Raw genomic sequence first — 27,667 nt, forward strand, 5'->3', positions numbered from 1 at the left:
TAGAGTTAGATGGAGGATTAGTGCTTAATAATGTGTTATTTGTGCCTAGATTAAATTGCAATTTGATTTCTGTGACGCAGTTAAATGATGAATTAAATTGCTCTGCTCAATTTACTAACAAAATATGTGTTATACAGGACCGAACGACGAGGAAGATGATTGGCCTGGGTGAACGAGCAGATGGACTTTATTTTTTCCGTGGTGTTCCGTCGATCAAGGTGCGTGCAGTTAGGACTGATTGTGTAGTTGACTTGTGGCATCAAAGAATGGGGCATCCGTCGGAAAAAATTCTCAAATTTCTTCCTCCGGTACGAAGCATTGTTAGAAAAAATAATAATGTATGTGATGTGTGTCCTCGTGCAAAGCATACTAGAAATAGTTTTCCTGTTAGTGAGAATAAAGCTAGTAGAATATTTGAGTTAGTACATTTAGATTTGTGGGGTCCGTACAAGACACGTTCGTCTTGTGGAGCTCGGTATTTTTTAACTATTGTTGATGATTTTTCTCGAGGAGTCTGGATTTATTTACTTCGTAATAAAACTGAGGTTGAGGATATGTTTATGAATTTTGTTGTAATGAGTAAACGACAATTCAATAAAGATATTAAAGTCATTCGTAGTGATAATGGAACAGAGTTTAATTGTCTGAAAGGGTATTTTTTTAAGAATGGCATTTTGTTCGAATCCTCATGTGTGGGTACTCCTCAACAAAATGGTAGAGTTGAAAGGAAACATCAACATCTTCTGAATGTGGCACGGGCATTACGTTTCCAGGCAAAATTACCGAAGAAATTTTGGGGGGAATGTGTTTTAGCGGCTTGTTATTTAATTAATCGTACACCTACTCCATTGCTTGAAAACAAAACTCCGTATGAGATGTTGTTGGGTAAAGTTCCGTCATATGAGTTAATTCGGGTCTTTGGATGTTTATGTTATGCTCACAATCAAAGAAGTAAAGGAGATAAATTTGACTCGCGAGGGCGACGGTGCATTTTAGTTGGTTACCCGTTTGGCCAAAAAGGATGGCAGTTGTTTGATTTGGAGACTCGCGAATTTTTTGTATCACGGGATGATAAATTTCATCAAAAAGAATTTCCGTATAATGAAGCTGTGACAAGTGATATTGCAAGCCATATAGGTGAAGAACAATTTCTGTTCTATGACAGTGATGAAAATCACGAACTGGGTAGCGCTGCAAAGGTCCAGCAGCTAGCCCAGCACGCTGCAGAAGGGCAGGCTGCTGATGTCTTGGACGAGGCGCTGCAGAGAGGAAACGAGGCGCTGCAGAGGCGCAATGAGGCAGAAAGCGCTCCAGAGGCGCATGCAGGAGGCGCTGAAGAGGCGCACGCAGGAGGCGCTGCAGAGGCGCGCGCAGGAGGCGCTGCAGAGGCGCTACACAGGCGCTGCAACAACTTCTCAGATGCATCATGCCTTGATGCACGACAACATGCAGATGAACAACAACTTCAGGATGGGCAACATATGCTCACTTTGCAGCAGCAGCCCATGGACTCAGTGACCATAAGAAGTCATGACTCTTCGAAGGGCAGCGAGAGTTTGGATGCGCGGGGTACGAGAGACACAATGACTAGTGGTGAGGAGGAGTTAGGAAAGGGAAAGAGACAAAAGTTCCCATCAGTCAAGTTGAAAGATTTTCATATACACACAATACGGAAAAATAAAAGTCCATTAGCAAGTTCATCCTCGACATCGTCCTCCTCAGGTACTCCCTATCCTATAACATATTTTGTTGATTATGAGCGTTTTTCTGCAAAACATAGAAATTTTATTGCAGCAATCACAGATTCCAAAGCACCGAAATCATTTAAAGAAGCCATGAAACACGAGGATTGGAGAGAAGCTATGCGTGCTGAAATAAGCGCCCTGGAAGGGCAAGGGACATGGGTGCTAGAAACACTACCACCGGGAAAGAAAGCACTTGGAAGCAAGTGGGTGTATACAGAGAAAAGAGATGAGGACGGAAATCTGATCCGCAATAAAGCCAGACTAGTCTGCTTGGGCAACCATCAGGTAGAAGGTACAGATTATAATGAAACTTTTGCTCCAGTTGCTAAAATGTCGACAGTACGTACTTTCTTAGCAGTTGCAGCAGTAAAAAATTGGGAAGTGCATCAGATGGATGTACACAATGCTTTTCTACATGGTGACCTAGAGGAAGAATTATATATGAAAATTCCACCTGGTTTTCACAAAGATAATACTGACAAGGTCTGTAGGATGAAAAAGTCCTTATATGGATTAAAACAGGCTCCCCGATGTTGGTTTGAAAAATTGTCTACTGCCCTGAAAAAGTATGGTTTCAAACAGTCACTTTCAGATTATTCACTATTCACTCTCTCGAAGGGTGACTTGCAGTTAAGTGTGCTTGTCTATGTAGATGATATGATAATTGCAGGAAACAATATTTTTGCCTTGAATAGTTTTAAAGGGTACTTGAGTCAGTGTTTTAAAATGAAGGATTTGGGGCATCTGAAATACTTTCTAGGTTTGGAAGTTGCCCGTAGCAAGAGCGGCTTTTATGTATGTCAAAGGAAGTATGCACTAGATATTATTTCAGAAACAGGTCTATTAGGAGCAAAACCTGCAGACTTTCCTATGGAGCAAAATCACAAACTAGCACTCGCACAGGGAAAGGATCTTACAGATGGAGAAAAATATAGACGTTTGGTTGGCCGACTTATATATTTGGCTGTGACTAGGCCAGACCTGGCATATTCAGTACACATTTTATCTCAATTCATGCAAGCACCAAAGGAGGAGCATTGGGAAGCCGCGTTGAGGGTAGTACGATACTTGAAAAAGTGTCCTGGTCAAGGCATTCTTTTACGTTCTGATAGTGCACTACAACTACAAGGATGGTGTGACTCAGACTGGGCAAGTTGCCCGTTGACTCGTCGATCTTTGACTGGGTGGTTTGTACTACTTGGCCTCTCACCAGTATCTTGGAAGACCAAGAAGCAACATACAGTCTCGCGTTCGTCCGCAGAAGCAGAATATCGATCAATAGCCGCGCTAACATGTGAATTAAAATGGTTAAAGCAACTGCTTAACGATTTAGGAGTGGAGCACAAGAAGGGTATGAATGTGTTTTGTGATAGTCAGTCCGCCCTCCATATTGCACAAAATCCAGTATTTCATGAAAGGACAAAACATATTGAAGCAGATTGTCATTTTATTAGAGATGCAATCAAGGAAGGAATTATTAACCCCTCATACGTGTCAACGAAAGTGCAATTAGCAGATATATTTACAAAAGCGCTAGGGAAGGCACAATTTGAATTTTTTCTTGACAAGATGGGCATTCGAAATCTTCATGATCCACCTTGAGGGGGGATGTTACGATATAAAGTTAGCAGATTAGCAATAATACAAATATCCTAGTATGCATAGGATAGTAGTCTGACAAGAATAAGAATACCAGGAGCAGTAGAAGACTAGTAGTACGTTGCTATTGTTAATATTACTTAGTATTAGATTAGGATTCTAATCACTATCTTGTACTATATATATTCCTGATTCATCAATGATAAGAGACAGACTTTTGAGATATTCTTGACACATACTCTTATCTTAAAATTTTGAATCAACTCATATTTCGATAAGAATTCTTCCGTGAATAAACTAATGTGTATATTTCATAACTCTCAAGTACTCAAACTACTGGTGCTGATAACGTGTTATGAAATTAGGGAGAAAGGGGGAGAGAGGAAGAGAGAAACAGACGGTTATCATCTTATTCCAATCAATATAATATGTACATACACACATTATATAGGATAAGGATGTCGAGGGTATAATGGGCATCCACAATACAATATAATTATAACAGTACTTGTTTTTTTTAAAGAAGTTATACTTTTTTTTAAAAAATGGTACTACTTTTAAAGAAAATGACAGTTTTTTTTAAAAAGGATGGTACTTTATGTCACTTTTTTTTTTTTGTCATTTGTCTCTCTTTCATTTATTATTTTTGTCCTTTTTCCGTTGGTTCGATTCCTTTTGTCCTATTTCTAATTTGTTTGTTTGTTGGTGCGAATTTACTAAAATACCCCTGTGATGTGTTTCCTAACCCAATGTTGTGTGCCGCCGCGCCCGCGCCCTATTAAAGTATGCAAAGAATGTAAAATGAATAAAATAGGTGGCACTAGGATCCATGAGGTAAGGAAGAAATGATAAAATAAGAGGAAAACATATCAAAAAAGAGAAAGTGCATAATTTTATAAATTAACCTCTTTAAAAAAGTACACCATTTAAGAAAATACGGAGGTGTAAAGAGGAAATATTTTAGGGGTTTTTAAAAGATGCCGACATTTAGTGCAGGAATAATACGATTTTTTCCTTTTAATATTTATACCCTCCAATAATAATAATAATAATAATAATAATAATAATAATAATAATAATAATAACATTAATAATAATAATAATAATAATAATAACATTAATAAAAAAAATTAAAAATATAATAATAAAATCACGGTGCACAGTTGACCTGATAAACTTAAGCCATTCCCAAGAATTAGCAGCTTTTGGGCTGAATCTTTAGGTCGGACCCGATTTTAAAAACAATTGGTCGGTTTTGGGCAACCTAAAACTACACTTTTAGTTATAAATTTGGGCTGACCCGAAAATAACCTTAAAAGCTCGCTATATTTGACCCAAAATAGCGGGTTTTGGACACATAAATCGGCCGGACATTGACCCGACCTGACATAATGGGTTGATTTCTTAGGTGGCTGCCCGACCCAACCCGCCCCACCTTTTGATCAGGTCTAGCGAACAACCATTGCACGACTGCCCACATCTGCGCGATGGTTGTATCACCGGCGCAATGGCTGTGCCATGCGAGGTGGTTTCATTTTTATTTTATTAAAACCCCCTCTCTGGTATTCTTCCTTTACTTTTTTTCTTCTTTGCTGCCAATCTTCCATCACTGCGGTATTCTCTATATTCAATCATCGCTCGCTTTAGCGTTTCTATGTGGAAGTTTTAAATCGCATTCAGTGCATTCCACTACGACATTACATTAGTTTTAATTCTCCACTTCTAATTAGAGATGGCAATGGGTCGGATCTGGACCGGGTCCGACAGGATCCAGACCCAGACCCGCTTTTTAAGTGGTGGATTCAGATCCGACCCAGATCCGACCCAGATCCGTTGGGTCCAAAAAAATCAGATCTAGACCCAGATCTACTAGGTCTAATGGGTCTAGGGCCGGATCTGGATCCTAAATGGGTCTAAGCGTATTTGTTTTCCAAAAAAATGTATCTCTCATTTTTCTTATATTACGTAATTTTTTTGCCCATTTTTTGATGTAAACGTAACGTTTCTTTAATAAAACCACTAAATATGGATTATTCGTTAATTTTGTTAAGGAAAAAAAATCATATTAGCCTTGTAATACAATAAGTATTTCAAGTTTCTAATATTATTATTTATATGTCACGTCAAACAATTTTTAAATAGTTTAGTATCATAAGAACTAAATAAAGTTTAGCACGTAAAGATTGAATTATATTTAAATTTTAATATTTTTTTGAAAAATTATATATATGGGTCTATGGGTGGATCTGGACCGGATCTGAATCTTTAATTCTTGGACCCGGACCCAGACCCGCCCCGTTGAACAAAGACCCAGATCCGCCCCAGATCCACAGGGTCTAATTTTTTTGGACCCAGACCATTAAAAATGGACCGGGTCCAACCGGATCTGGATGGGGTCTTGGACCCATTGCCATCCCTACTTCTAATACTTTCTATATTATATGTTCTGGAAATATCGCACCATTTGTTAATTTACACTATTCACACTACGACTTTGGCCATTTTTTGTGATTCGTACGTAAGGAAATTTTAGTCATGTGGGGTCATGTTAGATTCGTATCTATATATATTTTCTAAATATTAATTTTTTATAATTTTTACTTGCACACGATTTGAGATATTAAGGGTCAAAATAATGGTTAGAAGAGTAAAAGTAACCATGATGCGATATTTCCGGAACGGAGGAAGTATGTTGAATTTACTAACCTTGGCCTTATTTTGATTTCATTTTCCCATTTCCAGGTTTTGTTATTATTATTGTAATAATCCGTCAATTGAGTTATTGTTATTATTATTTTAATAATTTGTCCTTAACGAGCAGCTTACTAAGCACACTTAGCCTTAAATTAAACCAACTTAATTCAAAAAAATACTTAACTTAATTACAACCCAAGCAAGGATTTAGAATCCATAAATAAATTATAACTTAGAGGTCTTAGGAGATCATAATACAACCCATTAATAAATTTGAGAATGACTAAATTACACATTGGAGAATTCATAACCCTGCCTTGAAGCGTATAAGACCCTTGGAGAACTCTAGACACCTTCAACTTGAGCTTAGACTCGATCTTGGCTACCTACAAAATATTTTATCTCTGCCCCCCACCAGGACAGGTTCATAGAACAAAATCAGCGAAAATCTGAGTACACACTGTCCAACCTGAAATATTTTTCATATGTGGCTCAAAGTATTGTTTTGATTTGTTTTTGGTTTGTTGTATAACTTATTCAAACCCAACTTTATAAAACAAAATTACTTTCTTGTTAAAACAAATAAACTGAAATGAAAATAACTTCTTGAATATTTTTTTTGTCATCAAATAACTTGTACTCCCTCCGTCCCAAAATACTCGTTACACTTTCCTTTTTCATCCATCCCAAAATACTCGTTACACTTTTCTTTTTCATACGTCACATAGTACTCGTTACACTTTCTTTTCAACCCATTTTAGGAAAGTTTTTATTATATTTTAATGATGTCCCTTTCTCATTTTGGCTCACCATACAAATATTTTAATTTCAACTTTCCTATCCTTCAATATAAAAATATCATACATTCTCTATCCTCTAATATTAAAATACCCCACTAACTTTCATCACATCTACTTTTTAATAAAATAATAATTGATAACCACACTACTCTTATAGTATTAAACTGTATGCGTAGGAAAGTGTAACGACTATTATATATGGGACGGAGGGAGTAATTATTTATAATCTTGGAAAGGAAAACAATAAGCAACAACAACACTTACATATAAATCCATGACCTTACTAGACCGCTTATAATACTTACAGAACACTTTGCCCAAATATTCAGAGAGAGAGAGAGTCCTAAAACAAAAACATGTCTACTAATAATTATTTTCTCGAATCAATAAACAAATAAATTAATGTTTCCAACCATAAACAAAATTCTACTATTTTTTTTTTTGGCAGTAATTTCAAACATTGCATTATAAAACAAAGATACAACTTCCCCCATTATTATCAGCCAACAACTGATTTATGGGAGATACAACGAACTCTATCAGAATCCCCGACCTTACTAGTATAAGACATACAATAAGACTCTACACTACTTGCACCCGACTTGACAACACTAGAACAAGACTCAATACAACTATTTAGAGACAAAGAGGACTCAACACTATTACAAAAAGACACAGACTTATGCTTCTTCTTTGGTCGATTAGGGGCTTCCAACATAGGGGTGACAAACTTCCTCTTCATTCCCATTCGATACCTGCAATTAAGAACAACATGAGATTGATTTACATAGACATGATTATTCCTTATAGCCATTCTCTTTCTCGGGGTGTCTATCTTCCTTTGTAGCCTGACCTTCTCCACTTTTCCCGCAGGTGATAGAGCATGCTTTCGGTCATGTTGGTAAATAGAAGCTGAAGTGATATTGTCGTTGGTTAAACTGCTCAACAATGTACTACTAAGATGATTCTCTCTTAGATTGCTCGAGGATTCACTATCAACAACCTTTTCCATGGACATTTCATCCTCCCTCGTTAGTGGTTTTTCATCACTTTGTCTTTTCAAACTCTCAAGAGTGCTCTTATCGTCACCTATAACCTCCTCCATTAATTGAATTGGGGACTCATACAACCCCTCGCCATGGACTTTCTTCTTCTTAGGTGGCAAATGTCTCGACTTAGACGCTACCCGGATAACCATAGGGGATCCCAATCTGGAATTCACATAGCAGACAAATTTTCCTGCAATTAACTTTGTATAATCCTTCTTTGAAATGGAAATAAAGGAGCCAGTCTTTTTTCGGTTGACAAACCTATATTTGGACTCCGCAAGATTATAATTCTTGGCAGTGGAGGAACTTTCATCATCCTCCATAACTCCATCAACTAACACTTCAACACTCTTATTCAAAGTACTATCATCCCCTATACATGAATTGTTCCCCGAGGCCATATCAACGTTTGTAATTGTAGAGCTATCATTGTTGGAACCAGACTCACTATACTCCATATCATCATCCCTAGACTCATTTGCCACCATACTTAAAGATGTCTTCTCACTAGAACAATCATTTAACAACTCATCTTTCACTGTTATATTGCCTTGTTTACTACCTTTCTCATCCACTCTCAAAACTGCATGCTTACCATCTTTATTTCTCTCACTGGAAGTTCCTGATTCTTTTGCACTCTGTTTTTTCTTTGGGGAAGACAAACCAATTCCTAGGCCAACTGGAACAACACCTTGAGAACGAGATATCTTCACCTTTTTATCAACAAAAGGCTGAACTTGCTCCAATTTTTTAGCTACTTCACTATTGGAAGGATCAAATTCACGGGCTGTTAACAAGTCCCAGTATGCAAAATCACTTCTACCCAACTCAATTGCAGCTGAGGCTCGCCTAAATAAGGCCTTGACACAATTTGGACTAAATTCCAATATGATGGAGCAAATATAACCAACCAGTTCAAACTCTTTTTTCTTATTAAAACAAGCAGCCAAGTTTAACAAAATACAAGTAGCCAATTCAAAGAACTTGATCCTATCCTTTTCCAAATCAAAAACAAATCGAGCAAGTATCAGACCTGCATAACCATATTTCTCCAAAGCTTCATCTATATTCCCACTCTTGAACAATAAATTTCCATCTTCCTTCAATCCTTTAGCAAGCTCCAACACTTCTCTTGGGCTTTCCGATTCTAAAATTAAGGAAATCAATATTTCATCCTCTTCCTTTAGATTATCTCCCTCTGAAAGTAGTTTGTTCACCTCACCCCTAACCTTTTCATAATCTCCCAAAAAACACATCTTTAGATGGAGAAAACAAACAGACTTGGAAAATAATTTCTAATCTAAGAGGTGAAAGCGAAATTGTTACACGAACAAAGAAGATCTACTAAAAAACTAAGGCTGGAGAAGAACTTTAAATACAAATTAAATCTAAAAAACTCGCCGGAGATTCAAAAGGGAAAAGAACCAGCCCTTCATCATCTCCGGCAAGTCTACAGAAATTAATTGCAGCTCCCAAGACAATATTGAGGCGAGAAGAAAGTTTTAGAGAGAGAAAAGCTTTTTTTAAAAAAATTCTACTATTATTGAAATAAATCATATTGGCAGGGTAACAAATCATATTGATAGGGTTAACTCATCACTAATCACACTTTTTTCTCAAAGTATACCTACATTTCCTACTATTCTCCAAAATATGATTCAATCATTCTTAAAACCAACTCACCAGACCGACTCCTGTATCTGTATAATTCATTCACAACATAGCAATTTTGCAGTTGGGGAAAGTGAACACGAATAGAAGTACGGAGTTTTATGTTTTAAATAATTAGAAATGGAGGAAGTCTTGCTCCATAATGGCTTGTGTCCAATCTGGACACAAGTGGGGGCATTATGGTATTTTCACCGTAAAAAGAGAGAGGCCCACTTGGAAATAACGGACTCCGTTATTCATTGCTGGCAAAAATTTCAGATTTCAAAATTTTTGAATTTGAGGTATTTAATACTCACATTTTCTCTCTCCTCCTTGTTATTCTCTCTCCTCCTTCAAAGCAGTCCTTCTTCCTCGTGCTCCTCCTGCAGTGAAGACGAGCAAGAAATTCAGATTTCGGGAATTTTGGGCAAAAAATTCACACCTCCATTTTCAAGACGAGCTAAATAATTCACACCTCCATTTTCAAGACGAGCTAGGATTGTTCGTTAATTTGGTGAATTCGTGAAAAGCAATTGCGCTGGAGGAAGAATTATTTGTCATCAAGAGGTAAAACCCTAAAACCCAAATCGAAAATTTAAAAAGTTAATGTATTTAGGCTTATTGGAGGGTTTAGGGTTGTAATCCTAATTGTTAAAGTCGTCTAATTTTAAGAATTTCTGGGTTTCAGTTAGTTAGGGTTTCTGGTTTAATTGCTGCATGTTTTAGTTCGTTTATTAATAATCGTTTTTTTAATATTTGTTTAGGGTTTTGTAGGCTGTTGGTGGAATTAGGAGTATGAATAATGGTTGTTTTGTAACTGGGTTTTGATATTTGAACAAATTTGGTATATTTGATGTCGCCTAAATTTTGGAAATTTGTTAAAAATAGTGTTGATAATATGGAGAATAGTACTTAAAATATAGCATTATTTTTAAAAAGGATCATAATTTTATATTGATCCTAAAATGGTACTGAAAGTGTTTGACAGTTTGGTATCACAAATGAGATTTGGATTGGTAGATTTGTACCAAACTGGGTCTAATTACTGGTCTAATTATGTGTGGATGTTTATATGTGTGCATTTTAAAAGTAATTGCAGTGTGAAGTTTTGGAATGTTGTGAATTTCTTGTGTTTAGTTTACGTTGTTATTGTAGTCATTAAGTTTTATAATTTTTTAGGAAAATGGGTAAACGTAATGCTCCACTTCCAAAGGAGAAAAAAACAGAGGAAGACGTTGTTAAGGGAAAGGGCGTGTCTACAAGGGCAGGAGCACGAACGGTAATTAGTACAAGAATGCTATTGTATTAAATAGAAGAATCCAATTCTAATCCAATTCTATTTTTAATATTCAGACATAAGTAAACTTGTTGTGTTGTGTGTGTAGAGAACAACTGCATGTGGACTAAAGGCAGTGGAAGGTTCTTCCAGTGGAAAGAAGAGAAAAGTCTATGATGCGGAGACTAGTGGAGAGGAGGAGCCACGTACAGAGAGCAACGATGACGAGGACGTCGTTAGTATTCATAACTTAACCACTACTATTAGACCGATGGTTTGTTGAATTGTTAACTACCTATTTCATGGATATCTATTTTGTGATTGAAAATTAATCAGAACAAATGTTTATGATCAATTCTTACATGGTTTTGATTTAGTGGGCATTGTTGTATGCATCTTAGTTGAGTGTAGGTGCTCAGGTGAAGAAATCGGAGACTGTTGTGTCCACCAGGCTGAGGAAAGGCATGCATGAGAATGATAGGATTGAGGTGTTTTCAAAGTTGGTGTCACTGTTGGATGACAGTCGAAGGGATTTAGTTAGAAAAATGGGGTTTGGAGCCCTCCTCACCGTGAAACTGCGCAACCTGTCCCCAGAATTTGCCTACTGGTTAGTGACCAGGGTAGATGGTGCTAATGGGGTGTTTTATGGTGGGGGCGATATGGAATTCAGCCTGGATCCCATCCAATTTAACTGCGTTTTGGGGCTGCCTATGGGTACTCAGCCTGTACCATCTCTTAATGGAAACCTAGACACACGCAATAGGAATATAGCAGACCATATTGTTAAGATGTATGGGGATAGTGGTGGGGTTTCTGTTCAGAAAGCTTGGGAATTTGCAGTTGGGATGAGGGATGGACAGGGTAAGGCGGTGGCTACTATTGTCCCAATTGTAACAAGAGAGGAGGAATTTGAATTTAGAATAGCCTTTATGATTGTTATACTAGAGCTGGTGTTGTGCCCAAGCACAGACGGGTTTACCTTGGCGGGAAGGTTGTTACCTGCCGCATCGGTAGCACCGGAGTCAAATTCATATGATTGGTGCACATTCTGTTTAGAGTGGCTAAAGATATGGTGCAAAATGTTTGCACATCAGTTTGATCAGCATGGAGTTGTTTCTGGATTGGGGGGCTGCAGCCTATTTTTAACGGTTGGTATAACTGAAAATATTTTTATTTATTGTGTATAATTTTGCAAAGGTCTTATTTGATTCTGAAGCAAGTTGGTTAATGTTGTAGGTGTTCTACCTGGACCACCTGAATGTTGTTCCTAGGCAATGGTGTGTTATGCCGAGGGTGGCTGTGTGGTCCCAATCTGATGTGGATGCCCTGATAGAGGCAGACAAGAAAGCTGGAGGTGACTATGGAAGAACTCAGGTGAGATGGAATACCAAAAATTTATGTTGTGTTAGTAGTGATTCAGCAGTATAATGATTCATTCATATATGGACTGATGTTTTATTTTGATGTTCCACAACCAGTCTGTTGATGTTGCTTACGGCGAGAGACACCATCCTCGATTGCCAAGAGATATGCGGGGTTCCTACATTGCAAAAGAGGTTTAATATATTGTTTCTAATCCAATTTGGTTTAATTAGATTATTAGTTGATTAGTTTATAAGTTTCTGGCTTCTGTCCCGCGCGCGCACTAGATATTCTGATTGTGTGATTGAAATTTGTATACAGGTTCTGAATGTTTTAACAAGCCGATTTGAGAGAATCGAGGAGCAAATGCACAACCAAGGAGAGGTTTTAAGAAGTATGAAACTTGATTTGTCAAGAATAGTAGGGGTGAGGGAACAAGATAGTGGGTTGAAGGACACTCAAAGTGGAGGTACAAGTGGTGGTAGTGTGGGTGGTGTGGCTGTTTGCCCTGCTCTCGGAGGTACGCAGACAATGAGGCCGACCACAATTCCTACGGCCACTGCACAGCAGTTTGGAGTTCCGTCGCCGGTGGGTTTTGCACCGGCCTTTGGTTCAGCTCGGGGTTTTGGCACCCGAGGCTTTGAATTCCCTCCTCCTTCCACTTCAGTCTCTCCAGTTTTGGTGAGTGATCCTATAACCCCTGGTCCTTCTTCTGCGGTTACCTCAGATGTTCTTGGATTTATGGCTCCCTCTTCCTCTGATTGTTCTGTCCCTACGAAATCTATGACCACGCTACAGACTGAAGTACAATCTCCTGCTCAGAAGCCGGTACATTTTCTTACACTACTGTGAATGAACAATCCAAGATATACTTATCTTAGATAATTTTAATGTTGGGTTATATACATATCCAAATTGCACAGGTAATCACCACTGAAATTTTAAAGGGAGTTTCACCTCTTAGGAGCTCCCGGAAGAGTCGTACTGATATGGAGAAGGAATTGGTTGCTTTCATCAAGGAGTGCCAGGGAAATAGCAAGTAAATGTCAAACTTTTTAGTAAATTATGATTATTAATGTATTTGTATTTTGTTAATGTTTACAAGTTTTAACTTGGAATACGACAGTTGATTATCCTTCAATTGATCAATATATGCAGGGATGAAGGACCAGAGTTGATTGAGTTCGATGGTTTATGTCTAAGCAAATATCAGATGTATCGAATGGTAGCAATGGATGAGTATGCGGGGATAGAATACGTCAAAGTGGCTAGTAAGATGTATACTAGCAGGTGGAAGGCAGAATTGGGTGCCGGTAGAGGACGAAGTGTAATGCTTGAACCTGGTTTCGGGGTTAGTTTTCAGACGTATTTCTCATCTATGTTATCATGATCTGATAATTTTTTTGTAAACGTATCTTGAGGTAATTAGTACACCTTCTAATTGTGGCAGGTTAAGGTACAAACAAACGAACCCCCCCAGTCTCTTGTAGCCCCATTCGGTGCCCCCTTTGAAAACCTCGTCATTCGGGAAATGTTTGTGGTATGTGAGATAACATCACATTCTAAATTAAATACATTTGTGATAATTATTGGTAAATTTTTAATTTACCATTTAACTTATCGTATCTATTTTGCAATTCATGCCAGGTTGTAGTACCCGTGTTGCACATGTACTTCACACTTCCACCGCACACACGTTGGTATTGTGTTGCATTATCCATGAAGGATAAGCGGATTTGGGTCCTTGATCCTACATCAGACGAGCCTTTGTCTGAGCACGGTCGTCTGTTTAGCCACATGGTAATGATTGTATCTAAAAACATTTAATAATTATCGCATACATTTCATACATATGATTGACTTGTTATTCTTGTAGTTCAAGTACTTGGACACCCTGTTTTACTCTAAAGACGAGTCATGGGTAAAGGATGGACTGAGTGGATGGGGGGTTGACCTTGTTTCTGTCCCACCAAGCGATGAGTAAGTAACCCAACGCAATCGCTTCGCGTAAATATAAGTTGGTTTGTTTATATAAGGATTATATGGTTTGATCACTGTAATGCAGTATGTCAAGTTGTGTTGTAATGCTAGCATGGATAAAGGACATAGTCCAACGCAACAAAATTTCTCCCACATTCCAACCGGTACGTTCATTTAGTTCCATGTGTTTAGTTGTGTGTGTTCTTGAAAACAATAGTCCTGTAGTAATGCTATCATATTTATTTGCTATCATCATCAGGGTGCAATAGAGGATGCAAGGGTATCACTTGCTGTTGATGACATCTTGTGCGAGTTGAATGTGAGGAGACCTGAGGTGTACGACCTTATTTCTGGGAGGCAAGTCCGTGTGTAGACCGTGTTTACGTGCTTGAACTTAAGTTTTTGGATGTAATTTGGATGTATTTTGGATGTATTTCGGCAACTCTGTTGCATTTGAATTCTGGTACTTAGTTTGGAAGTTTGTGTGGAAGTTAGTTTATGACCAAACATTTGATGTTGTATGTTTATATTTCTACTGTGAACTAAGGGGTCTTTTGTTTTAAAGGAATCAAGGTAGAAATAAGATATTTATGCGCCAATTAAGATCCCTGATTTGTAGTTATGTATGAAATCAATCAGATAAATGAACACAAGTAGTGAAATGCACACAGGTAGTGAAATGCAGGTCAACTTTGGTATACGACATTTGTCAACTTTGGTATATGTCATTTGTCAACTTTGGTATGAGTATGACATTTGCCAACTTGGCTTTGGTACAGTTCATGTAGTCCTAAATTCAAGTTTGGTACAATGCATTTAACCAGAACTTTGACTTTGGTACGTTTTCAAGTCGTAACAGAACTTCGATTTGGTACATTAAATGTAGCCAGAACATCGAATTTGGTACATTAGATGTACCAAGAACTTCGACTTCAAGTAAACCCATTATATTTGCTACACTTTTGGTGGTGATAATAAGATTTTAAAGTTGCCAAACTTCGTACACTTCTTATTTGGTACCACCACTTAGGCAAATAATAAAACACTTGACTTTCATTTGACCCACTTTTGGTGGTGATAATAAGATTTTAAAGTTGCCAAACTTCGTACACATAATAGGCAAATAATAAAACACTTACAAAGAAAAGATTTAAGTAAACGATAATAAAACCCTTAGATATAAATTATCCGCATAGCAGTAAAGTGAATTTTCCAAAAGCAGCAGTAAACATTTCCACCAAAAAATCCGACACAAATCTTAAACATTAGATAATCCGGCTAATAAACAGTTTCCAAGAGTTACATAATATTACTACGAGAATCATCAGATGCCTTTCAAGTACAGGTGATTGCTGACAATGCTTCATCCTTTGCTTCATTAAATTCCGAGAGAAAGTCTTCCATTAGTAGCGCTTTTCGAGCCACAACAATATTTTCCTACAACGATGAATGAATGGTAATAAGGAGCAATATATATGAGGGCTAAATACAAAGCCACTTACCATTCCATATCTTGATACGATACGAGCGGCCAATGACTTTATCCATCCCAACATTAGTACGCCGCAGCTATGACTGCAAGAAAACTAGTTGTGATTAAACGGGGGAATAAATTTTAAATGACACACAGAATGATTTAAATCCTCTGGTTCACATACTTGTCGGTGTTGTTCATAAGCTCGACTAGTTGTCTTCCCCAACTACCCATTGTGCCTAGTTCCCACTGGGGGTCATGGACATTTAACATCGTGTCGATGGCCGGGATCTGTGATGTAAAGCATTCACATCAACCCCAAAAATTGTAGTTTGTAAATGACAATCATGCCATATTTTTCTCGGCGTAAAAACTTTGGAAGCAAAACTATACAAACGCTAGGTACCATTACAATAAAGGACATAGAGAACAGTACATAGATGTTCACTAAGGGTACCTTATAAAAATAAGTTTCAAGTCCAATAAGTTCGTTCGACATAGAGAACAGTACATAGATAAATTCACTAAGGGTACCTTATAAAAATTAGTTTCAAGTCCAATAAGTTCGTTCAGATAAATTCAGATAAGTTTCAATATGTTTCAATAAGTTCCAATAACTTTAGATAAATTCCAATTAGTTCCAATTAATTATTAATAAATAAGTATTAATTATTTATTAGTAATTATTAATTACTTAATCATTACTGATTAAGTACTAATTAATACTTAATAATTACTAATTAATAACAATTATTCACTACATAATTATTTATTATGTATTAATAATTATTTATTACTACCTACATTCCTTAATGTTCTTTACGCTTACTATTTGCACGACTTATTTATTCAATATTCAACGACTTATTTATTATTTTTTAATTATTAATTATTAAATATTATTAATTTATTATTACTTATTATTTACTATTCAAAAGTGCGAAAATGGTGTGGAAACGTGTAAGTTCAGATAAGTTCAGATAAATTCAGGTCAAATAAGTTGAACATAACGCACCCTAATGCTTCGAAACTACTAAGGGTTAAGGGTCAATGTGAAGGAAATAATGCCCAAGTATCCATTTAAGGTTAAGTAGTCTAATAAGTGGTGGTGAACCGTATGCCTAGCTAGAGGCCGGTTGTATTCCAGAAAACGGAAATATGGATCGTATCCTATCAAAGACGTAGATGTTGCCGGAAACGGAAACATGGTACGTATCAGATAATATTTTTGAAAATTGAAATATTGCCGGAGTCCTCGGAAATATTTCCGGAAATTGAAATTTATTCAGAAATAGAAATATATTGTCAAAATCGGATACATTACAAATTTGTTCGAAAACGGAAATGAATTGGGAATTATTAAATATTCTCCCAATCAATCGGAAATGAATTCCCGCATCACCAACCGAATTGCTTACAAAAGAAAATCGATATAGATCCGTTGTCATTTGTACATATCGGTTATAGGTAATTACTTTAGGGTTTGAGGGTTTAGGGTTAGGGTTAGGTATTTCATTTGTACATGTCGGTTCTACACATTAAACGTATTTTTTCAAAAACAGGTTCAAAAAAATGGAAGGGCATAGATTTAATACAACAAAATTAAGTATGGATTACTGCACACTAATTAGGGACTTTTAAAAATTAAGTATGGATTAGGGACTTTTAAAAATTGGTACCCTAGTTATTCAAATACAGCCCACGCATGTTGAATTTGTTACATTTGTTGTACCAAATTAGGGTATCTTTGTTAAAGATTTTGGAATTTTTGTACCAAATTGGGTTATGTGTGCTGTATTTGGTACAGTATTTGTACCAAATTAGGTTTATTAGTACTTTTTAAGTCTTGAAGAATGACAGTAAGGATCGCAAAGTTGTGGTAATAACAACACATAAATATAGATTCTATCCCATTCAAACACATACACAGAAACACATACATATAGATCATTCAAATATCTGAAATGAACAACAACACATAAACAATTTCATTGTTAAACCTATTTTCCTCTTCATAGTTTTGACTTCGAAAATCACTTATCCCACCCAAGAGAATTTCGGCATAAAAGATCATCAACATTGTCAAGTCCAAGTCCATCATCACCAACATCACCAACATCACCAACAATGTCAAGTCCATCATCTCCTCCAACTATGCTGGTGAAATACCCAACTGACCCATCTTGAGATAACATCTCAATACCCCCAGCAGAAGTGTGTGTCAACTCAACATCATCAGCGCCCTGAATAAGAATAAGTCAAATCAAAGTTAATGGTTTGGACATATGAACTGCAACGAAACAAGTACTGTAAATACATTTGTAATACCTGCGTGGGAGGTTCCTGTGAGCAACCAGCAACATCATTTGTTTTGCTTCTCCTTCTCCTTATGGGTGTTTTCTTTTTTGGCTCAACACAAGAACGGTGCCTACAACTTGGTGTCCTATGTGGTTTATTTCTTGCCATAGGATCATTCACCTTGACGTTATCAGGAGGTGTTGCACATTTGTTTCGTTTGTTCACAGACTTAGGGGTACTTTTGGTGGTCCTCTTGTTTTTGGTTTGACTGCACCCATTGGTAACAGATTTTGGAGTAGTTGCCCTCTTCTTGTTGGTTTGAGACAAACCAGGAGTACCAACATCATCCTGTGTCTCATCAGCATCCATATCTTCCACACCAATCAACTGTTGATCCAACCGCTTCTCCAACACCTTCAATGTATCCATCACAATTTTAATGCACTCGGGATTCGTTGACGCCTTCAAACTGATTGGCTCGTATGCTAGCATTAATTTATCATGCTTCATGACATCTTCGGTCTTACTTGGATCATGGTACACCACCTTCACGCGCGAGTGCTTCCTTGACACATCTTTCCTCCATCTACGAAGAATATAAACATCTGGGACATCTTGAGTGTCATGCATGTCATACACTTTTATAATGTGCCTGCAAAGTATACCGTCACTTTCAAACAGCTTGCATTCGCACTCCGCCAATTTAGTCTCCAAATTGAACTGCACAATATAATTCCGCCTGTACTTTGTTGAAAATTCCTTGCGGGTTTCCTTACACAACACCCACACTCTGTCCTCCAGCTTATGATGTGCAACTTCAGCTGACACCATAGTAGTCTCAAGAGAAGTAAGGTACAGTACACGATTGCACTGCTCTTGAACCTCGAGGAATTTTGCATCTGTGTACACCTTTCTAAAGGCTCTCTCAACACTAAATTGGGTGGCCAACGGGCGAACTGCCCTTTGGTCAGCTGCATCAGCCTGTTGCTCATCGTTAGCTCTAGATTCCACTGCTTTAATATAAAATGGAGCAAACTCAAACAATCGTGTGTGCTTATCAACGAACCCATCAAAGAACCTGTTTATGCTTTCGGATCTTTGAGTGCTCTTCATTCCAGCCCAAAACATCCCGTTCATAAATGCAGGCACCCACATTTCCCTTCCATGGTATAATCCTGAAATAGTAGCAAAAGGAAATCAACATAAACAAGTCTTGAACATCTTAAGGTCTGTTTTTTCTGCAGGAAAATGTGTGTCTACATGAAAATGTACCATATGGTTTTTTAATTAATGTACCATATATCAAATAATGAAATGTATAATTATGGAATTACCTGCAAGCCAAATCTCACCCTCCAGTTTATACTTCTTGATTACATCAGTCCATTGCACTTCAAATTCATTCTTGGTAAGGCTGTTGTAAATCACATTATGAAGCTCAACTTTGAACAGCTCATAGTCATTGTATTTTCCAAGTTTGTGACTGAACTTGGTAAGTATGTGCCACAAGCACCATCGATGTCGGACATCAGGCATTACTTCTCGTAGGGCCTTCCTCATGGCAGCGTCTTGGTCAGTAAGAAAACCAATGGGTTTTTTGTTAGACATACATGACAACCACTCGGTAAATAACCATTCAAAGGTCTCTGAATCTTCATGGGATAACAATGCACACCCAAGCAGAATGGTTTGACCATGGTGATTAACCCCAACAAAGTTAGAAAATGGCAAGTCATACTCGTTTGTTAAGTAGGTGGAGTCAAACACTACAACATCTCCAAACTCTTCGTAAGCAGCTCTACTCCTAGCATCTACCCACATCACATCCTTTAAGATGTTATCCTCACCCACCCTATGCTTGTGAAAGAAATTTTCATTGTCAGTAGACATCGCTTTAAAGTACTTCCACATTGCATTCCAATCTCCCTCCTTCATCTTTTCTGCCTTATCCCTAGCAATGATGTTTTGAAGATCTTTTTTGGTGAATGTCACGTTCTCAACTCCATTCCTCTCGCTAGCTAGACAGTTAAATATCTGAGGAACGTTAGCACCCGAGTTGTAGTCATTAAACAACTTCCTCTTTACAAGAGAGGTGATGTCTTCCTGTCGATACCTAGGAACATACCTAGATTTCCTCGGTGTTGGACAATGGTTCTTATGCTCATTAACTGCCCTTTTAACCACCCATTCCCCATCCTTGGTCCTGTTGCAATACATTAGAACAGGGCAATCACATTTCTTTGACCTTTTGGTGCCAAGCTCATCCCTAGTTGAGTAAACCCTTTTCCCCTCAACCCGACGCCTATACACTGCACGACCATAACATTCACACTTCCACAAGTATCCCCTCAGTTCCTTAGATTTTGCCCCCCCCCTTTTGCACATACGACCCTGCAGCACGGAGTATGCCAAATCCTTGTTGTCTCCCATACCTTTTGTAGTACGTATCCACTTCTTCCCAACTCTGGAATACCATCCCAACAAATGGAGGACTCACTACATCATCATCGGCTCCATTTTCTTCTTCATCATCCGTAATGTGTACTTCCTCAATTACATCCTCAATTACATCCTCATTATCATTCCCAACAAATTCAACCATATTTCTGCAACATTTTACATTTCAATTAAGTAAAAACCCCTTTCAAAACCCTAACCCTAACAAATATTATTTCAGTACCTAAAAATCATTATCCATTCTCAAGGCTTATACATTCCCACTTATTTAATTATCAATACAGATTATTATAATTCACACTTAATTAATAATCATGCCTCAATTCTTACAAATTACCAATAATTTGTTTTGCTCATAATTTGTTTTGCTCAATTACAAAACTTAATTGCAATTTATCAATAATTGATTACCCTAATTCATTAATTGAATATGCAAAATTCATATATTGATTTACATAATTAAGACAAGCACATACCTTAAACTTGCTCAATGATGTGCGACCAACTGTTGATTTTTGTAGGAATACCAAATTCAACTCTGCTTTCTTTATCTCTCCTAAAACAATAAACCCCTAAAATTCTTTTTACACTGTACTTTCTATTTTGCCGCCCTTCTATTTCCATAATTTCCCCCCTTTTTTTGGGATATTTTGGCAGGCCAATAACGTGTCGGAATAAGGGGAACCAATCTCCTCTGACAAATAGGACCTTGAAAAGGTAAAAAATATTCTCAAGATTTCGTATTATCTTATTGACTTTCTTCGTAAAATTATTATGGTACATAATACGTACCAAATATAAATTTTTTTGAATATAGTATTATTTTAATACCAAATATAGTTCATTTCACATTTGGTATAAATAAAATACCTGAATTTATGTCGGGTCGTAAATTTGGTACATATATCATACCGTTCCCTAAAATCTGGTATGGAATGGTACAACTGAAGTACCAACCTAAGTTTTTAGTATCATATGTTAACTTCTTTGTTACATATCTAAAGTATGGTACATATATAGTACCAATATCTATATTGGTACACATACAGTATATTCTTTTTTTTACCAGTTAATCAATGGTACTTGTTACGTCCAAATGTAGTATATTTTGTCTTTCATAAATCGATACATTTCCATTTATGAATACATTTTCATCTTCAAGTTAATACTCTTTGAATTTCGACTTTAATTTCAATGAAGAACCAAACTTCAAATACATTTTCAATCAGTTGAAAATTGGGAGTATTGGGGTTCTCTATAAGTTGGCACCATCCCTTATCTCCATCTCCCCTTATCTTTGTCTCTGATTTTGTTCTGGTTTCTTTCTCTCTCCTGTTGAAGCAGCAGAGGAACGCTTGCCTTCGAAGGAATTTCGTGGAAATATTTCCCTCCAACTTTTCGCGAAAATCTTTCCTGCAATTTGGCGAAATTTTCCCACCATGTTTTCCCCCCTCAAATTTCAGCACATCCCGTTCCCCGTTACGGTGCAAAAGTACCATTCCAGCTCATTTTGGACACTTCTCCTTTAAATTTTAAGCAGTTTATATTTTTATAATGGTACTTGTGTCCATTTTGGACGCAAGCCATTATGGGCTGAGAAACCCTCTTAGAAATGGAGTTTTATGTTTTAAATACCTAGAAACAATCACTCCAAAAATTTATATCTTTTATGACAACCTAATAACGACGGGTAAAAATCTCGTCGTAAAAGGATTTTTGCGGCGGGGATAACAACCCAACAAAGACGGGAACAACCGTCGCAAATGTCTTTTACGACAGGTTAACAACGGGATTTCCCATTAACGACTGCCCCCCTTTTTTGACGGGTTCGAGACAGAAAATCCCGTCGTTAATCAACATTTATTGGCGTTTAGCGCGAGATTTCCCGTCGTTAATAGTACAATTTCTTGTAGTGAATGTTACGTTTTAAGCAAAGGTATAAATATTATAAAGTTATTTTAGTCTCAAAGTGAAAATAAGTGTTTTATTTCAAGGGAACAAGAAAACGAGTAGTTTACAAGGTTTTAAGAGGAAAACCAAATATAATTTGGAAAAGGATTTTAAGTTAATAAGTTATTTTAATTAAGGAGATAATCATAAATTTACAAAAAAAAATAACAAATCAAAACCCTTATTTCTTTTCTTCCTCCTCGTCCTCCATACTGCTGTTACTTATTGGGTCGTTCGTGCGCTGTTTTTGCTCCATCTTGTTCCCGCACTTTGAGGTCGTTCTCCATCCATCACCATTGTTTGTCTTCTCTCCTTCTCGCCTTCCCCTCTCTCCCCTCTCCTTGCTCCACACTCGACAACAACAAGAACCACTTGCGTGCGTTGTTGTTGCTGCTGAGATCGTAGTCGAGTAGTCGCCTTCATGAAGTTGTGTTTCAGTTATAAACTTTGACTTGTCTGTGAATGTTTAATGCAAACAACTTGTTTTATATATATAAAAAAAGAATGACGTAGCTTTATATTTCATATTTTAAGATTTACCAATTGAGATTGGCATGAGTGGTTAAGGGCCTCTAGCTCCTTAACCAAGGTCTCGGGTTCGAGCCTTGGGAATGGAAAAAATCTCAACTGGGAGGGATGCTGCCCATCGAGGTACCCATGCAAACTCCCGCTGGAGATTAGTCCACTCGCCGAAGGCGGTGGGAACTCCTCGTAGTAGAACAAAAAAAAATATTTTAAGATTTAGCTTACATAATTTACGTTTTATTATAAAGTATAACTTATATGATCTAACTAGTTTTGAAGCCCGTGCGATGCACGGGTTTTATTTTATCTTTTATTATTAGTTACTTAATACTTGTTATTAGGTGACTTTTCGGGTAATGTGCATATTCTGTTTTATATTTTCGTATACACATGAGTTTCATTTTATTTATTTTATGTTTTTCCCCAAATCACTCGATTAACATAATACACACAATTTAGGAATAAATTAAGAAACCGTAGTGGGTAAGTGAAATAGACTTATTATGAACAACTTTGAGAGAATGTGAATCCGTGAGTTATTCTCATTGATTTGTGAAATATATACAGCAATACAAGTAAATTTAGGCTACAATCAAGGCTATAATCTAGACTATAATCAAGGCTACGATAAGGGAGAATTACATCAGTAATATATATTCCATAAATACAAATATATGCATGATTATTTCCATAATCTATCACACCCCCGCAGTCAAAGCGGGAGGTTCACGAACGCTTAAACTGTCCCGAAAATCATTAAAGAGTATGCGCGGAAGCCCTTTTGTAAAGATATCGGCGATTTGATAACGGGACGGAACGTGGAGGACGCGAACCTCACCTTGAGAGGCTTTCTCGCGGACAAAGTGTATGTCCATTTCAATGTGTTTAGTGCGTTGATGTTGGACAGGATTTCCTGAAAGATATATGACACTGACATTATCACAATACACCAAGGTGGTCTTTTTGATCGGACAGTGTAGTTCCAAAAGAAGATTTCGAAGCCAGCAAGATTCAGAAACAACGTTGGCAACCCCTCGGTACTCGGCCTCGGCACTAGACCGGGATAATGTGGGTTGCCGTTTAGAGGACCAAGAGATCAAGTTATCACCAAGAAACACACAATAGCCCGAAGTTGACCGTCTGGTATCCGGGCACCCACCCCAATCAGCATCTGTGTAGGAGATGAGAGAGGTGGTTGATGAAGAATAGAGGTGCAAGCCAAATTCAAGTGTACCTTTAATATAACTCAATATGCGTCTGAGGGCAGCCATATGCTCATTGTGAGGAGCATGCATGTGAAGACAAATTTGTTGTACGGCGTAAGAGATATTGGGCCTAGTGAAAGTGAGATATTGCAAAGCACCTGCGAGTTTGGGATATTGAGATGGATCCTCATAAGGTGACCCGACAATGGAGCTTAGCTTTGGGTTTGTGTCCACGGGTGTGGGACACGGCTTGCAAGAAGTCATACCTGCTCTGTCAAGAATTTCTTCAGCATAAGTCTTTTGAGATAGAAAAATACCACCAGAATGCCGTGTCACGGCAATGCCCAAGAAATAACTGAGAGGACCCAAGTCCTTCATATCGAATTCGGAGCTGAGAAGAGACATAATAGACCTCCGGAGAGCATCTGAAGAGGCAGTGAGAATGATATCATCAACGTACAATAGTATATATGCAGTGTCAGGGCCCTTTTGGAAGATAAATAGAGAATGGTCGGACTTGCTGTGAGAAAAGCCAATAGAAGCAACATAATCTGCAAAACGTTTGTACCAAGCACGAGGGGCTTGCTTAAGACCATACAATGACTTCTTCAAGAAGCAAATATAGTCGGGATGAGTGGGATCTTTGAATCCGATGGGCTGATGCATATAAACAGTCTCGGTGAGATTACCATGTAAAAATGCATTTTTGACATCCAACTGATGAATAGGACAAGAGTTGGATAGAGAGATGCTCAATACTGCTCGTATAGTTACTGGTTTTACAACCGGACTAAATGTCTCACCACAATCAACACCCACCTGTTGAGATTGACCATCACCTACAAGACGAGCCTTATATCGCTCAAAAGCACCGTTAGATTTCTTTTTATGACGAAAAATCCACATAGAACGAATAATATTAACATCAACTGGGCGGGGAACCAGCTCCCACGTATTATTTTTCATAAGAGCATCCATTTCATCCTCCATTGCTAATTTCCAATTTGGGTCACGAATAGCACTGATTGGGTTTTTAGGAGAGATGGATGGGGTATTGGAAACATGTAAGTTAAAATGTTTCTTGGGTTTAATTATTCCATTCTGACATCTAGTAGACATTCTAGTGGGCTGAGGTGGCTTCTGGGCCTGGTGAGGTAATTGGGCCAATGGAGAGGAGAGTGGATTAGGCGCAGGAGAGGAGTGATGTTCCTGACTGGGTGGGTCCGTGACTGTAGGGGATGCATTTGGTGAAGGAGGTTGTTGTGTTGGGTTAGGAGAGGGAGTTTGGGCCGTGGGCCTTGGCAATGAGGCTTGCTGAATATGATGCATAAGATAAGGTGAAGGGTTATCATCCAAAAAAGCATATGAGGAGGGAGTGGGTATATGTAAATTGGAAAAGGGAAATTGATGTTCCTCAAATATAACATGACGTGAGATGAAGATTTTCCTACTTGACAAGTCATAACACTTGTAACCCCGGTGGTTGGACGGATAGCCCAAGAAAACACAAGGTGTGGATCGAGCTTGTAGCTTGTTGATGGTGGAGTTAGGAAATAGAGGAAAGCAAAGATACCCAAAAACCCGAAGGTGAGAGTAGGAAGGATTCTTTTGATAAAGAATTTGTGTGGGCGACGTGTAACCCAAGACTTTTGATGGTAAGATGTTTAGGGGATAAGTTGCCATTTGGAGAGCATGGTGCCAAAAAGATGGTGGCACGGAGGCGTGAGCAAGAAGGGTTCTCACAATGTTATTGATGGACTTAATCTTTCTTTCGGACTTTCCATTTTGAGGGGATGTATGTGTTAGGTTATGATACATATGAATAAACATAAATCATGCGGAAAACCATAAAGCCAGGAAACATATTATTTACACATAATCATATAGCATAATTTAGATGCATACACTTTGTAGCGTGCCCTCCCTAGCTGCGCCCGAACCGAATAAGAACAAGTCTTTAGGACTCCAAGTGTCGTCCCTCCGTAGATAGTCCACAGCACGTCCGGATCCGCCTTAAGCTTGACCAACTAGAATCGCCCTTAAGGTAGTATAGATTTCGGCTAAATAGGGGCAAGAGAGTGGCTGATTTTTCTTGAAAATCTTACCTTTGAATACTTCAATTGTGTCTATAATTATGACCCTAGGCACCTATTTATAGAGGTATGGAAAAGGAATTATAATCCTACTAGGATTTGGATTTATTAATTAGAATCCAACTTGAACTCTAAATAATAAATTTAATCTATTAGGATTAGGATTTAATCAATACACGAATTCCGATAGGATTAGGATTCGTTACGAACATGAGCATCGTATGGCCACGAGCATCGCACCACCCGCGCAGGCCTTGCGGCCCACACGAGCAGTCGCTGCTCGCAGCCCAACAGCACGCTTAGCGTGCGCGCGCCAAGGCCTTGCTGGGCCTGGCCTTGCGCTGGGCCTGGCGAGGCTGTGGCAGCTCCATGTTGGGCGCTCGGCTTGCTGGGCGCGGGCCTGGCTTCGTGCTGGGCCTTCGTCTAGCAAGCCTCGTCCGATGCTAATTCGTACGATGCGCTTCCGATTAAATTCCCGGTTCCGGAATTCATTTCCGATACGTACAATATTTAATATTTCCGATTCCGGAATTAATTTCCGTTTCGAACAAATATTTAATATTTCCGTTTTCGGAATTATTTTCCGATTCCGATAATATTTCCGATTCTGACAATATTTCCGTTTCCGGCAATATTTCCGATTCCGGTAATATTTCCATTTCCATTAATATTTTCCGATACGTACCATGTTTCCGTTTCCGGCAACATCTACGACTTGGATAATATTTATATTTCCGATACGATCCATATTTCCGTTTCCGGCAATATCATCGTTTCCGGAGTATTCATTTCTTGCTTGTGACGATCTCAGCTCCCACTGAATCCAAGATCCGTCGATTCCGAATATCCATAGATGGAGTATTTAATGCCATTAAATACTTGATCCGTTTACGTACTATTTGTGTGACCCTACGGGTTCAGTCAAGAGTAAGCTGTGGATTAATATCATTAATTCTACTTGAACTGAAGCGGCCTCTAGCTAGGCATTCAGCTCACTTGATCTCACTGAATTATTAACTTGTTAATTAATACTGAACCACATTTATTAGACTTAATATTATATGCATACTTGGACAAAGGGCATTATTTCCTTCAGTCTCCCACTTGTCCTTAGGGACAAGTGTGCATTTCCTAATTCCTTTGTCGCTCGATGCTTGCTCTTGAACATAAGGTAAGAGTTGTCATCCTTATTATGACCAGAGGTGTTTCTCGGTTTCAGAGTTCAACTGATCAAATAAACAGATAATCATAGCCTATGATTCATCCGAGCACGGCCATGCATTTTACAGTTTCTAGCTCTCCGAGTGGCCTTGTACAACTTTTAAGCATCTCATCCCGATTTATGGGAGGACAATCCCAATCTTGCGATCTTGAGATTAGACTTCGTTTGATAGGTGATTACCTGAGCGTTGCCTTTATAGCCTCCTTTTACGGTGCGACGGTTGGTCAACGTCAAAGTAACTAGTTCTCAAACAAGTAATCTCAAATCACTCAGGTATTGAGGATTTAG

At 38.0% G+C, this 27,667-nt stretch overlaps 2 protein-coding genes across 4 annotated transcripts; one reads left to right on the forward strand and one right to left on the reverse strand.

Moving 5' to 3' along the window:
* The first annotated feature begins 9,899 nt into the window (after window positions 1-9,899).
* Window positions 9,900-14,682, forward strand: LOC110776245 (uncharacterized). 3 transcript variants are annotated; one of them, XM_056827168.1, is made up of 14 exons: window positions 9,900-10,104; window positions 10,717-10,816; window positions 10,923-11,048; window positions 11,215-11,961; window positions 12,050-12,187; window positions 12,292-12,369; window positions 12,497-13,003; window positions 13,099-13,214; window positions 13,334-13,526; window positions 13,626-13,715; window positions 13,823-13,975; window positions 14,052-14,155; window positions 14,241-14,319; window positions 14,415-14,682. In XM_056827168.1, exons 2-14 carry the CDS (start codon window positions 10,721-10,723, stop codon window positions 14,526-14,528), a joined length of 2,541 nt encoding a protein of 846 aa, XP_056683146.1. In that variant the 5' UTR covers window positions 9,900-10,104; window positions 10,717-10,720; the 3' UTR covers window positions 14,529-14,682. The 3 variants fall into 3 exon arrangements, with proteins under 3 accessions (XP_056683146.1, XP_021836487.2, XP_056683147.1); XM_021980795.2 differs by having other exon boundaries at window positions 9,968-10,104; window positions 10,923-11,087; XM_056827169.1 differs by lacking the exon at window positions 11,215-11,961 and having other exon boundaries at window positions 9,969-10,104.
* An 808-nt stretch (window positions 14,683-15,490) lies between these two features.
* On the reverse strand, window positions 15,491-20,529 carry LOC130471708 (protein FAR1-RELATED SEQUENCE 5-like). The gene is made up of 8 exons (XM_056841976.1): window positions 20,360-20,529; window positions 19,262-20,229; window positions 17,958-19,102; window positions 17,676-17,872; window positions 17,570-17,588; window positions 15,814-15,920; window positions 15,658-15,730; window positions 15,491-15,592 (listed from the first exon to the last, which is right to left on the reverse strand). The coding sequence occupies exons 1-8, from the start codon at window positions 20,527-20,529 to the stop codon at window positions 15,491-15,493; spliced, it is 2,781 nt and encodes a 926-aa protein (XP_056697954.1).
* Between the last annotated feature and the right edge of the window lie 7,138 nt (window positions 20,530-27,667).

This window comes from Spinacia oleracea, chromosome 4 (assembly GCF_020520425.1).
Source record: "Spinacia oleracea cultivar Varoflay chromosome 4, BTI_SOV_V1, whole genome shotgun sequence".
Lineage (NCBI taxonomy): Eukaryota > Viridiplantae > Streptophyta > Magnoliopsida > Caryophyllales > Amaranthaceae > Spinacia > Spinacia oleracea.

Coding starts and splice junctions, on each gene's coding strand:
- LOC110776245 (XM_021980795.2), top strand. CDS start 10,721: ATGGGTAAACGTAATGCTCCACTTCCAAAGGAGAAAAAAACAGAGGAA. Junction 12,188..12,291: donor GTGACTATGGAAGAACTCAG/GTGAGATGGAAT, acceptor TTCCACAACCAG/TCTGTTGATGTTGCTTACGG. Junction 13,716..13,822: donor TCATTCGGGAAATGTTTGTG/GTATGTGAGATA, acceptor AATTCATGCCAG/GTTGTAGTACCCGTGTTGCA.
- LOC130471708 (XM_056841976.1), bottom strand. CDS start 20,529: ATGGTTGAATTTGTTGGGAATGATAATGAGGATGTAATTGAGGATGTA. Junction 17,873..17,957: donor CACAGGAACCTCCCACGCAG/GTATTACAAATG, acceptor ATTCTTATTCAG/GGCGCTGATGATGTTGAGTT. Junction 15,731..15,813: donor CTTATGAACAACACCGACAA/GTATGTGAACCA, acceptor GTTTTCTTGCAG/TCATAGCTGCGGCGTACTAA.